Source organism: Fonsecaea nubica, assembly GCF_001646965.1.
Source record: "Fonsecaea nubica strain CBS 269.64 chromosome Unknown Scaff190, whole genome shotgun sequence".
In the NCBI taxonomy this organism is placed as follows: domain Eukaryota; kingdom Fungi; phylum Ascomycota; class Eurotiomycetes; order Chaetothyriales; family Herpotrichiellaceae; genus Fonsecaea; species Fonsecaea nubica.
The window spans coordinates 1,013-14,849 of NW_019173863.1; the positions used below are offsets into that span (position 1 = coordinate 1,013).

At 53.1% G+C, this 13,837-nt stretch overlaps 3 protein-coding genes across 3 annotated transcripts; 2 read left to right on the forward strand and 1 right to left on the reverse strand.

Moving 5' to 3' along the window:
- Positions 1-296: 296 nt before the first annotated feature.
- AYO20_11720 (hypothetical protein) lies at positions 297-1,352 on the reverse strand (the record flags this gene model as incomplete). Its single annotated transcript, XM_022649937.1, has 2 exons — positions 297-905; positions 957-1,352. 2 exons carry the CDS (start codon positions 1,350-1,352, stop codon positions 297-299), a joined length of 1,005 nt encoding a protein of 334 aa, XP_022494086.1.
- A 2,709-nt stretch (positions 1,353-4,061) lies between these two features.
- Positions 4,062-6,014, forward strand: AYO20_11721 (hypothetical protein; the record flags this gene model as incomplete). Its single annotated transcript, XM_022649938.1, has 2 exons — positions 4,062-5,693; positions 5,769-6,014. The coding sequence occupies 2 exons, from the start codon at positions 4,062-4,064 to the stop codon at positions 6,012-6,014; spliced, it is 1,878 nt and encodes a 625-aa protein (XP_022494087.1).
- Positions 6,015-9,478: 3,464 nt separating this feature from the next.
- Positions 9,479-10,549, forward strand: AYO20_11722 (hypothetical protein; the record flags this gene model as incomplete). Its single annotated transcript, XM_022649939.1, has 1 exon — positions 9,479-10,549. The coding sequence occupies one exon, from the start codon at positions 9,479-9,481 to the stop codon at positions 10,547-10,549; it is 1,071 nt and encodes a 356-aa protein (XP_022494088.1).
- Positions 10,550-13,837: the final 3,288 nt, after the last annotated feature.

Here is a 13,837-nt window from a genome sequence, read left to right on the forward strand (position 1 = left end):
AGTCGCTGCCAGGTGAAAAGGCACTAGGATCGCATTGACCGTAGTTCACCAATATTCGCTCGAATCATGGTTCAGTGCCGCTACGAGGAGAGCTGCCCATGGGTATGCGAGAGGCGCGAGGAAGGTTGAAAGGTCCTGGAAAGTACCGAGATTCACAAGTCCGTAGTCGTAAAAGATGCTTTCTCAATATGGCGAGAAACCCAACCATGGTGATTTCCATAACCACTTGGTGAGCTTGATGAGCTTGGTGATAGCAACGCTGATAGCTCTTACGGCCCTTAAGTATATCACCGTGGTTACTTGCGGATACCGTATCCGGAAAACCCGCCCGGCGGCATGGGTGCTGAAGGTATCGTACCAGCTTGTGGACCCCCAAATCCTGGAGGGGGGGCAAACCCGGCGGGTAGTGTATTCGGCTGTGGAAAGCCTGCAGGTACCTGGTTGAAGCCGGGCGGCATGAATCCCTGTGGACCGCCATATCCAGCCTGGCTCGGAGGTGGTCTCGCCGGAAGACCACTCGGTGGAGCTGTGAGCGGCGCGCTGGGAAGAGGTGGTGGCCTTGCTTGTGCTGGTGGCGGCACGGCTTGATAATTGCCATTTGGTGGTGCAAATCCCACGGGAGGAACGGGAGTTTGTGGGACGCCACCAAACACTGGGCCACCCATTGGGATGGTGGCAGGAGTGGGTTGGACACCATGAGCTTTTGCTTGAGCAGCGAGCATTCGTTCAGCTTGGTCACCGTGTCTCTCACCTTTGCCGTCCTTTTTGTAGGCGTATTGGACCGAGACTTCCTTGTTCATGAGGTATTGGCCGTTCATATTGGCAATGGCATCATCCGAAGATTCAAAGTTGGCAAAAGAGACGAATCCATATCCTTTCGATAAGTTGTTCTCATCGCGGGCGATCTGTTTGCGTTTAGCAGAGTTCGAAGGACAGGCGAGAAGGGTCAGACATACCTTTGGTGCAGCTACCAATGTCCCAAACCGTCCAAATGTGTCGTAGAGCATTCTTTCATCAACCATTGGATCCAGATTACCAATAAACAACTCTGCACCCACTTCGACAGACTTCTGTTTATCGGCGCTGGCTTTGTTGACGCGGATAGGTTTGCCATAGAGCCTGACCTGGTTCATGACCCTTGCTGCATATTCAGCGTCTTCTTCCGAGTTGAACTCGACAAATCCATAGCCCTGGTGCGATTGGGTGACCCGATCCTTGGGTAGATGGACGTTGACAATGCGGCCTGCTTGCAGAAACAACTCCCAGACAAGAGCATCAGTAACGCGCTCGTCGAGGTTCCCGATGTAGATGGTAGAGTCCTTGTCTTGCTCCCAGTGTCTCGCGCTGGACATGGTGTTGAGAGGAACTGACGGTGCTCGGGGTACTTGTGCAGTGTTCCAGCCTTCCTAGGTCGTTTTGGAGCAAGTAGTGAGCCCAGAAATTTCGAATGACTTGTGGACTTGTACTCGTATGTGATGGCGAAATTGTTGGCAACCGTGAAAGGCTGTTAAAAGAAAAGCGCGATACTACTTTAAGACTAGTGTGACGATCAGTCCACGTGACTCCGTCGCTTTCATGAAATTGTTCCGCAGCTTCATTCTGCATGATTTTATTTGCATCAAAGCACCCCATATCTCGCTCAAAGACAACTTGATCCCCCCCATCCGAACGTCTATTCTCGTAAATTTTGGCAATTTCTCCGTATAGCTATCAAGATGATTCAGTTCTCTGAAGAGACCAAGGTCCGTTGACACGTGAAGCAAAGCACAGAATATCATCTAACAATAATCTCAAAGGAGCGCATAGGGAAGATCCTTGACATCACCCGCGAAGTCGTACATTATGGATACCTTCCTCTGATATTGTATCTGGGTATGAGGCCTGGGATGCTTTCCATCGTACGGAGGACTAACAGTGCCAGGATACACGCGAAGTGAACCCAAACCCGCATTGATCAGGTACAGTCCCCCCAGTTGACATCGACGTTACCTTATATTGATCTTGTTTAGCTTAATTTCGCCTTTCGCAAACTAAGAGTCCTCCTCGGCGACGACGACTTTGTACAACAGATGAATGGCCACAGGTCCCAGATGCAGAACCTCCAGAACAGTCTGTCGGTACAATGCGATGGACATACTCGACAGTACTTGGAGCCGCTCCAGTGAAAGAGACGAAAGCCCGGTCTACGTTGGAGGATTTACTAAGGGGACGATTTAAGAGATGGAACACGGGGCTCAATACTCGTCAAATGGCTGCTCCTCCGGTGCGCAACCTTGTACAACAGTTCTTGTGGTGTCCTGAAGACACTCACATTTCCCGGCTCTACAACCATGGCGAATGTGGCAGGGTCGCTATTGAACGTTCAGGCCCAACCCTGAGATTGGCATGGCACATTCTCAACAGACCTCTGGCTACCTTCATTTGAATATGTCGAAAAGCGTTCAGTCTTTGCCACACCTGTTACCAATTCTAGCTTCAATCCTGCAATCAATTTTGCCCTGTCATACCCTCCGACTCGAAGCATTTTGAACGAGTTTGTGCTGATTTCCTCCGACCTCGAGCAATCTGCTATACTCAAGCCTGATGACGATGACCATGGTCTACCAAAGTTTGATCGCGCTGAGCTCCGCCCGTATCGTGTTTGCTCCCCCATGTCAAACATTGGTCAGGATAGCATGGTATCGCCCAGCCCTACCTCTGCCTGCAGTGCACCGGCTAGCCCGCATATTCGGGAATGCCCGTCTCGTCCTGTAGACATGATGGTGTAATTTGTGCTCTCATCGCTTCAGCCTGATGATCCGCAATTGTTCTTAGCCTAGCGTTCCCTTCCACATTCCCTCTTCAAGAATTACTTGATGAGGGGATCGGAGGCAAGAGCATGAAGAGCTTGTGGTGATGTGGTTCGGTCACCGGAAGATGCTTCCATAGCAAAGATATTCTGCATCCCTTCGTAGCTGCACAGACCCGGTCGCAATCTTGACGGAGGTGTCACCGCGCATGCAGATACACAAGACCAACTGCTGCCTTACCTGCTTCGGACTGTTGGCCCGACCTTTTGATGTATGGGGACTGTGATCGAACCAAAGGCCGGTGAGATTGTTACCTACTTGTAGGTATGCAGTCGTTCTCACAGGCGCTGATGTGTCGGCCTTGGTTTCTCTACAAGGTACAACGCCCGGGCCGCAAAACCCTGATGCTCCTGGGCTTCTCCGCTCTTTCGGTTCACCTAAGCACGGACCCAGGCTCTGGGCCAACTGCCAATCGTGTGAGTAAAGCTGCCTAGTGGCCTCCATTAGCGTCTGCTTCCAGGGAACCCGTGCTTCCCGCTTATTGCCTGCATGTCCCTGCCCGCTCTTTATTTGGCTTCTCCCCCGGGCGCCTACTACTTACAACCACATCTGCCATCCGGAGTCTGGCGCCTGGGCCTGCATCATGGTTCTGTGGTGTGGAGATACGAGGGCTAAAAGGGCCTTCCACTGTTGGCAGTTCGGTAGTCAGTGGCAGCCTAACTAACTCAGTCCAACCAAGCATCCAAGCCATCAAACAAAAGCTCGCCCCCATTATTCTCCTGTTCGTCCTGCATCGGCCCCATTTCTCGTGTCTTGCTTGCTTCCTTCCGCCGCTGCTTGCTCCTCCTCCTCCCGTCTTTGCTTTGCACAACCTCCACCAAACACACACTTTTCTCTCCTTTCCTCCTTCGCGCCTTACCATCTCCCCCCCCCTTCTTCCTCTTGGCTCCTTTTACTCTGCGCAGGGCTCTCTCTCCATCACTAAACTCTCTCCGCCGACCACATCGATATCTGGCACGCACCAGCGCTCCATTACCGGATCAGCTGTGCCTTGGGCCGTCGCCCGGGGCTTCTGTGTGAGCTTATCCGCAATTTTTCTACCCTTACCACTAGCGCCTTTTTACGCTTCTTTCGCCGAACAACAGGTACCTGCGCTCGTGGCAATCCCCCAACTCTCTTCTTCACTCCTCTCACCGATCATCGCTACAGCCAGCAATCATCGCTCATCTTGCGACAACTCTATAGCCATCAATATTTCATTGTGCGTCCAACATGTTTAACTCGACGACACACCGCGGCAACCCCAATTTGGGGCCCGCGCCTCCTGGCCAGCCCAACCACCGCTTGAATGAGATCATGGACCAGCTACGAGCCGAATTCGATAATCAGTCTAGAGCCTCTGAGCAGGTCGAGAGCCAGGTCGCGCAACAGATTCAAGAGATGGAGCTGATCCGTAACAAGGTCTATCAGCTGGAACAGAATCAGTTGAAGATGAAGCAAGACTACGAGGCTGAGATTCGTCTGTTGCGACATGAACTGGAGCTACGCGGAGGGTCCCAGGTGCAGTCGCACCTCGGTGGCCCTCCTCAGCATGCCGGTCCAGCACAAGCACCCCCAGCTCTAGGACACGGCCAGGGTGGGTTGTTTAGTGGAATCATGGCAAACCAAGGTCAAGGTGGTCCAGGGCTGGCTCCTCCACCAGAACAACCTCCTCCTCAGCAGCATCCTCTGCAACCCCCTCCGCCATCCGCACAACCCCAGGGTCCGCCGCCACAACCACCCAACTCCTTTCCCGGCTATCAGCAGGGTCCTACGCTGAACGGTTATGGGCCGCAACCACAACCCCCTACCAATTCCCCGGGTCTTGGGAAGAATCGATCCATGGCTAACAGAGGTGGACCTGGACCGGGGCCTGCAACTCCTCAGCAACATCCAGGCCAACCACAGGCCATGCCGTATCAGAATGACCCAAGAGCTTCGCCTCAAATCCCCCGGCCTACTCCTCCAGGCACCGACATGCAGCTTGGACCGCGTCATCAGATGCCAGGCCAAGGCCAGTATCCCAATGTCGGCAATGTTCTCGCCGATTTGAACCCGGATGACCTGCCAGATCATCTCAAGCGGACCAGCGCCGATGGCGAATGGCATGCCGTCTTCAATCCAAATGTTCCTCGTGTGCTTGATATTACTCTCTTGCACAATCTTCAGCACACGTCCGTTGTCTGCTGTGTACGCTTCTCGAGCGATGGCAAGTACGTCGCCACAGGCTGCAATCGCAGTGCTCAAATCTTTGACGCAAGGGACGGCCAGAAGGTGTGCGAGTTGCTCGACGAAAACGTCCAGGACAAGGACGGTGACTTGTACATCCGATCTGTCTGCTTCTCCCCCGACGGCAAGCTGTTGGCGACAGGCGCCGAAGACAAGAGGATCCGTGTTTGGGACATCGCAAGCAAGCGCATCCGCACCACGTTCGATGGACATGAGCAAGACATCTATTCGCTGGACTTCTCACGAACTGGTCGGTTGATTGCTTCGGGCTCCGGCGACAAAACCGTTCGCTTGTGGGATATTGAGTCAAACCAACAGGTCATGGTGCTCTCGATCGAAGACGGGGTGACTACCGTAGCCATGTCCCCTGATGGACGTTTCGTCGCAGCCGGTTCCCTAGACAAGAGTGTCCGGGTTTGGGATTGCTCGAGTGGATATCTCATCGAGCGACTGGAAGGGCCACAGGGCCACAAGGACAGTGTTTACTCGGTCGCGTTCTCCCCTAGTGGTCGGGAGCTGGTCAGCGGTAGCTTGGACAAGACGATCAAGATGTGGGAACTCACACCACAGCGAGGCCTTATTCCAGCTGCAGCCGCGAAGGACGGCAAATGTATTCGCACCTTTGAGGGGCACAAGGTGAGTTGTTTTCCCCCTTCCAGTTCCTTCCTCTGGTATTATGTCTGAGAAACTCTAACGGTGGTTCGTGCGCAGGACTATGTGCTCTCGGTTTGCCTCACTCCCGGCGGCGAATGGGTTATGTCTGGGTCCAAAGACCGTGGAGTTCAATTCTGGGACCCCAACACGGGTAATGCGCAGATGATGCTTCAAGGTCACAAGAACTCTGTGATATCCGTCGCCCCGTGTCCAACAGGCCATCTCTTCGCTACGGGATCAGGAGACATGAAGGCTCGCATCTGGCAATATACCACATGGCGAGGGGCGCACCAAGGACTCTGAGCCTAGTGGAGAATGCGTGAATATTCTAGAAGCAAAATGGACGGCAGCAAACCGGCAGGAGACTAGGATTGGGACGGCTGACGGAGTTCGCAATTACATGTGCATGTGTATGATTTGGCTTTTGGAGACTTTCGCCTTCCCATATCAGCTGCTTGCAGTGGTTATGAACAGATTGAAGAACTTGGAAGGGCATCCGGCAGTAACGGCAGAGGTATGAGGACTCGAGTTGCAGGAGCCCGGGCTCATCTGCATGAGGGGGCCTCATGGCTCTGGGGGAGTATTCTCTTTAGCTTGACGGTCACCGGGCTCTGGGAATGGCTGGACTTCTTATGGGCGTGGCGGGCTCGCATTAGTGGATGTTTTGGGGGGGGGTTGGGGGGGGGTGTGTCTGGTGGATGGTTTGTTTGAGGTCAATCAGGCGGATCAGGCGAGTCGGGAATGAGGTTGAAGCGACCGTCGCAGCCAATGTTCTTTTTTTTCTTTGGGCTATACTTTCGATGAAAAAAATTTGCTCAGTCTGCGTATTGCTCGGTTGTTTAGGTCGCAGGACGGGGAGATAGTGCAGGGAACAGACGTGGGTGGAAAGGAGGCATGGTGATTACCATCGCTGATGTCGACTTGGATAGAGCGAAAGCCTCGTTGTCAGAGATTTCTCGATCCCTACTGTGATGCAGCTGAGCAAGCCAATCAAAAATGCGGATACATTGATAATCAGGGAAGAATTTTTTCGTCGGGGATGCACCACAAGGTCCGTATGGCCTTCGTCTAAGTCTGCAGTGGTGGTAGTGGTGGTGATGGTGGTGAGGGTGGTTTAGTGATTAAGATAAGTGGTAGTGGTTGGTGGGCACTGGGCCGTCAAACCTGGGCCTCCAAGTCCCCTTGGGTGCCCCTGCGTTTCGCAAGCCCTGACGTAAGGTCCGGGGCGGGATCAACAGCACTTGAGCACAAGTCGCAGTTACAGACATGTATTGTTCTTTTTCTTCCCTAGTTACCAGCTGGCAATAGCTCCTCTAAGAGCGGAATTGACTTTGTCAACAGTGTCGTCGGACCCAGTCAACGAGGTACCAAGTACCGCACCACGGCACCACATCATCCGAGACCCAAGTCCCAAGTCCCAAGTCAAAGATACACAAGTGAGTTGGTACTATACCCGTTGTCCTCAGTTCACTTTTTCACTTTCGGAGGCGGCCGAGCGCAGCCAGAGCGGGCGTACCCGTTTCCCCCTTTCCTCCATCGTCAATCAATCCTTCATCCGTGCTAACTTGAATCTTCCTGGCCCAGACAAGACGTATCAATCTCTCCTTTGATCAATGGCCAGCGCCACGGACTCGGAACCTTATACCATTCGTTACTCCAGCCGCCTGGTACCCCCGCTGTCCTCTCGAAACAAGAAAGTCCCCCTTGCTCAGTTGTTATTCATTCATGTGATCATCTTGCAGTCTCTCCCAGAACAGGTTAACACTCATTGAACTAAATCGAGGATCGTATGTATCGGGTCAAGAGGGGGCGAGGTTTTCTTCACTGCAGCATTTGCGTAAAAAGACCAGTTGTGTCTGGGCCACAGGGCAGGTAATCTGAGGGGAAGACCGCGTGGGATGTACCCAGACAACGGACCAACTACTACAAAGCCCTGGATCGCTTGCTCTTTCTCCTGATCATGTGCCTAAACCCACGAACCGGCTGGTGAAGTCCCTTGTCTATCACTCCAAGACTTCTCCTCAAACCCCAGTTTCAACTCTGAACGATATCCTGCAGCTGGAGAAAAAATTTTCTCGCTCAGCCCAAGCTATCTTGGATGTATGCTAAGGCATGGAGAAAATCCCGATAGGAAAAACCTCAGCTGCTGCAAGACACCTCAGGCACTGGCCGCGCGCGAAATGTCACTAACAGTAGCCGAATCTTGTGCCTGGCTCGTCCGTTTTCCCAAGTTGACCCAAGAAGAGATCTAAGCCTCACCGCAGCCCCCCTCAAGCGGAAGTCAAGGGCCGGGCTTGTCCTCCCAAAGATTCCATGGAAGACGCCGGGAGGAATGAACGCGCAGCATGCACGGCCTAGGATCAATCGACCACGCATCAAGCCTGGGCGCTCGCTTATTTCCAGGTTGGCGCCACGAGTCTCTAAAGCGTGGAGTCTCCTTTAACGGTATAGTCTGTGGAATCCTGTTCAAGCCACCAGCCAAAGGTTGCCCAAATCCCTCGTCCTGCTCCACCTGGCAGCTTTTTTCATCCGAGCTTTTTCATGCAGCTCAAAATGGTCTGCGACTTTGACCAGCGCCGACTTGGGTTATGACGGATGAACTACTCAGACTTAGCGACCCGATACCCCCAAACTTTTCCTCCCCATGCCAGGATCCCTTCTTTGCTTCTTAGGTCCCTTGCAAGGGACCCCAAATCGAACGATCGCTGCAGGCTATCGGTCCTGGCCCTGCGCTGGCCGTCATGCTCATCCACCACCACCACCCCCCGACCCACCTTAGGGTAACGACGACATCTCCTCAGACTCTGCATTGTGCGCCCCCGGCTTGAGTAGGTTTGTTCCCTTGCAGCCCTAATCCCTCCCCTTATGCGTACCCATGCCTACCTCGCATATGCGTATCCCGAAATCATCTAGGGCCACTCTCACTGGCCTGAAGGCTTCCCTCTCCTTCTGGCAGCCACTGAGACGATGCTGGATCTCGAAAAATTTTCACCTTGTGTCATCTGGCTCGCCCCAAAGCGGTAAGCAGAGGCGCTGAATGGCCTTGTCGCACCCACGCTCGAGCTGGCGGAGGGGCAAGGCTGCACCCTTTCGATACCTTAGCCTCGACGACACCAGATACGTGCGATGGGGAACGCAATCTCTTCCGTTTTCCGCAGAATCCCTGAAACCATCATGCTAGGGAGCTTGTCCCTTTTGGCACCGCCCACGCTGCTGACTGGTTGTCTGAGCATACAATGGAGTCGGGTCAAGCGAAGAGGTATAATACCCAGTTTGATCTCGTCACTCGGACTATACTGTCTACCCATCCATAGACCACGTTAGACTCGGCTTACATCTCCAAGCTCTAGGACTGTTCCTTGCTCAAAAAGCTGCTTTTTCAGGGTCTTCATTGTCCGTTCATCCTGGCCGACCTCAGGACCGCTACCACCGTCTTCCAGCCAGTGGCCACTCGAACCCCCACACTTCGCTCCCCCGTATCTGCACTCTCTTGCTTGATCTACTGCCAATCCAGTCCTTGGGCCAGCATTCGAGTGCGATGTAGTCGTGTCGTTGGCTCTTGCTTGTTCAAAGTGTTACTCTATAGCCTCGATCCATTCCGAGCGTCGCACCGGAGTCACCTATTCACACTATCCAGAGTACCATTGATTGTTTTCTCGGACTCTTCCTGGCTTCCTCGGAAGTGAGCTCGCTTGGACAGAGCATATCTGTGGGCGTGCCACTCCCTCGAGACATTGACGACGACGAAGACTCCTTCGATGTTGAACATGGCCTTCAATCCTACCGCCGACCAGATCGAGTGGCATATGCATCAATTGAGACAATGGATGGTGCCCACGTCGGTGCCCGCGCCCTCCAAGCCACCAGCGACCGCACAGCCGCAAACATTTCCTCAGGAGTTCTACCTGCAGAACGTACCTTCGCATGACATGTACGACTATGACTCTTTCAGCACTCCAGGCTCTGCGCCGCCGACCACCCTGGCTCGTGCTCAGACTTTCACCAGCTTCTCTGACTACGACTTCACTCCCATGGACTACTTCACCCCGGCTCAAGGCCCGACGACGCCAACGAGTTGGGCTGGAGAGGAGCGGGGCAACTTCGATGATGGCCGCTCCACCTACTCAGAGGCACCCTCGAGCTATCTGTCCTGCGATCTGTCAGAGCAGAACCGGCTTGAGTCCATCATCTCGTCGAGCCATACTACTCCTCCGATCGTTCCTCAATCTTTGGCTAGCTCGGCTCCAGACAATGCCTCCGAAGTCGACTCACTCATGAAGACGTTGCTACCTCCCCAGATGCTTGTGCCAGCTAGCAGTGCCAGTGGCAAGCCTAAGAAACATCTGTGCCCATATCCCGATTGTTTCAAGTCGTTTTCTCAGCCAACACACCTCAAGATTCACCTTCGTTCCCATACGGGAGAGAAGCCGTACACATGCTCTGTTCCGACGTGCAGACAAACGTTTTCGCAACTGGGCAACCTTCGAACTCACGAGCGACGACATGTTGGCCAACGACCGAACCGAAAAAGATCCTCATCCGATCCAGGGACCCGAACTCGGAAGTACGAATGTAAACTCGACGGCTGCAAAGGCTTGGACGGCAGCCACGGAGGCAAAGTCTTCACACAACTGGGAAACCTCAAAGCCCACATGAACAAGTTCCACAAAGAGACTTTGGCAAAGCTCTCTGAACAGTTTGCGCATAACGAGATGGACCCAGAACACGCTGAGCTCCGTTCCTATTTTCAGGATCTCTACAAGCATAGCAACAAGGGTATCAAAGGAAGGGGCAAAGGTCGGAAAGTCGAGGTGATTGTGAAGCCTGAAAAGCCTTGAAGTTATCGGTTCTCTGTCAACGAGCCATGGGTAAACGGGCTCCCAGTCAAAATCAGCGCAAATATCTTGCTGCGTGTCCGGCAGCCCGAACCAGCGGTCGAATCGCCTTCCGCAATCAATCACAAACGTCGAACGACTCGAAAGGTCATGAATTGACCTGAACGGATGATTTCTCCACCAGTCACTACCGACGAGGGAGCCAAACCCTACAATCCGACGAATCCGTGGGGTTCGCAGCTCGAGCAAGACCTTCTTTGTTCGACATTGATGGCTTTTTTTGCTCATCGACCATTCAACCAGTCTTTTCCGCGTGTTACTTTATCTTTTTCCTACCAAGGGGGAATTTTCCTGGAGGATGCTACGCAACGAAAATTGTAAGAGTATCGGGGCGTGCTGGGGGAGGAAAGGAGGGACGGGAAGCGATGGGGGTTCATTTCACACAGAAAAGGTGACGGTAGGATGTATTCATATGTCGTCTGCTGTCTGTCCTGATTTGAAGCTTCTGAAGCTTTTTACTTTGTTACTTTGCTTTTACTATATCCATAGCATGCCTCGCGCACGTTTGAAATCGCCATGTTAAGGGGAGGAAAGGCCTGTCATTACCGAGATACACCATCTACCAGATATGATTACGACTCCAATGAACGATGATATGACGAATGGGAACAGACCTTGTTAGGAATGGAACGCCGATACCAAGAGAACTCGGTGTATTGTCTTTTCATTTGCGGCTGTCCTCAATTTCCAATTCTTGCTATGCACCATTTCCCGCTTTGGTGCGAGGTTCAGAGACTTTCTTTCTTTCTTCTCGGGTTTGGGGGAAGTGCCAAACAAAGCGAGGCTGACTTTCCAGGCGATCATACACGGGTATTGGGGAGGGCTTTTACTTTCGGTGCGACGCTACGGCCGTCGTCGATCTCTGGATTTGGGCTACTGTTTCATGAGAAGCGGGCCAGATTTGCATGACATGACTGCGGTCGTGGTGGTCCTGGACAGGTCGTTCGCTTCTACTCGTCTCCTTTTCGACACTGGGCTCGCCTTACAGGGAAAAGACCATCGAGAAGGCGAGATTGGACTTTGGACTTGTGGGCCACGGATGGCGGTAAAAGCTGCTAGAGGCTGAAGAGAGGAAGGGGGGAGGGAGAGCGGCCCGAAGACACTGCAAGACAAGACGAAACGAGACGAGACGAGGCGCACAGGCAGACGGGATTGTCTGAATCCGCTCATCTTTCGCACGGGCAGGGACAGGGACAGGGCAATGGCGAGGAAGGAAACTAACGGCCCGACCAGTCTTCGCCTCTCTCCCACTCTCCTCTCTCGCTCTCGGTCTAACAGTCAGTCAGTCTTGTCCATTGTTCTTCGCCTCCACAGAACAAGGCCGAGGGAGTGACATGCTAGGCCAGAATGACAACCCCCCCGGTCTACCATCCTGGCCCATAGTCCTGGTCGACTCCAGCATTACAGGCACAGGCGACTGCCGTTACATGCATGCGTGCATCATCGCCCGGTGGAGATCTATGCTGGGCCTCCCGAAAGTGGCAAAAGGGGGAGGGGGATTCGGGACTGAAGTTGCTTTTTTGCGCGAGGGAAGAAAACTGATCGGGGACTGCCTCTGCTTAGGTGGGCAAGCCATATGCAGATGCAGGGGCCGTTGTTATTGTTGCTGTTGCCGCCACCGCCGCCGTTGTCACCGTTGGGGTGTGCGCGTGACTCGGCGGGGCTATATGCTTGCTGATCGGGACTTGCAGTCCTATCGTTGCCTGAATACCCTCTCCGAGTACACGTCAAGGAAACTCAACAACAGCCAAGTCCTTTGCATTGTCCAGCGCCTGTCCACTGTCGATACGGTGTGGGCACATATCTATTTTAACTCGACGCAGTATTCCACACAGGCCTATTACCTCTTACCATTTACCTTTTCGACACGCCTACAACCAACGACGACGACTTGAACCGGTCATAGCCACGGGCATGGCCGGGCCCGAGATCCGGGAGGCGAGACTGACTTTGTTTCTTTCTTTCTTCCTCGTTTCTTTTTCCCCAGGGGACTCCCTTTCTACTATGTATGTATTTTACCGGGATCTACGCCAGTGGGGATAGGGAGCCAAGGCCGGGACCTGGATTTGGGGATTTTTGGGTTCGGGGGTTGTATTACATATTAATACATATGTATTCGCGACAAGGCTGACTTTGGACTTTGGACTTTTGTCACTGACATTGACAGGTTCTTCCCTGTAAGTTTGTGGGACAGTGTACATGAGTTTGATAACCCCTTGTGACGCCGTCTGTGTCAATACCTGTGTCTATACCTGTATCTACATCCGTATTTGTGTCTACGTCTCTGTCTCTATCCACATCCCATATCCCATGTTTCAAGGCCCGGCTGCTTGACAGCTTGACGGGCAACACCGGGCATAGTACGGCGGTTGAATATCCATGGACAGTTCTAGAGTAAGGAGAAATGCACCTCGTGGAAGTAAAAAAAGTCAATGCCGTTGTCTGTCCTCCTACGGAGTATACTCCTCCTTCTACTTTGTACTTTTGTATACACCAGGTCTATATGTGTCACACCGCCACCCCGGGATGGATTGAGGGTTTTCGATTTGATTGACGTCGCACAGCAAGCGATAGGGCTGACACTTGACGAGCGAGGTCAGGCAGGCAGGCAGGCAGGCAGACACACACACAGACAAAGGCAATCCTGATCCAAGTCAAAGACAAGGACAAGGACAAGGGTAGAAGAGCATGCGGTGAGGGGCTTCGGGTATAGAAATGGGACTTTTGACGCATAGTCCGGATTTTTTTTCTATTGTTCGTTCGGTCGGTCCGGCTGCTGTGGTAGAAATGTAGGGCAAGGGCAGGGGGGGTGGACGCCAATACAGTCAGTCCTCAAGAGGACTCGGGAGTCATGGACGATGAAGATCCCAGATGACCATTTTCCCATTCGTGAAAAGAACCTCGATACTTTTTTGAGCCGAATCCTCGCTGGAGAAAAAACCGGAATGTGTCCCAAAAGAAAAGGTAGGTTCGGTAACCGGTCAATGAATGCATATTTTTCCCTTGCATGGCTGCCGCTGTGTCACCCCTGTTACCCGTTAACCCCGCGTGTTGCGTGGTGGTACAGCAGCAACATGCGAGGATGAGGACGAGGCCGAGGTCCAGACCGCTGATATGGAGAGAATGGTGGCCTCAATTCTCCAGAAGAAGACATAAAATTGAGAGCGATGGAGAATAGGATAGAGGCAGAAAAACCTCAGCAAGGCACCAACCATAGTAACACTGCCCGTG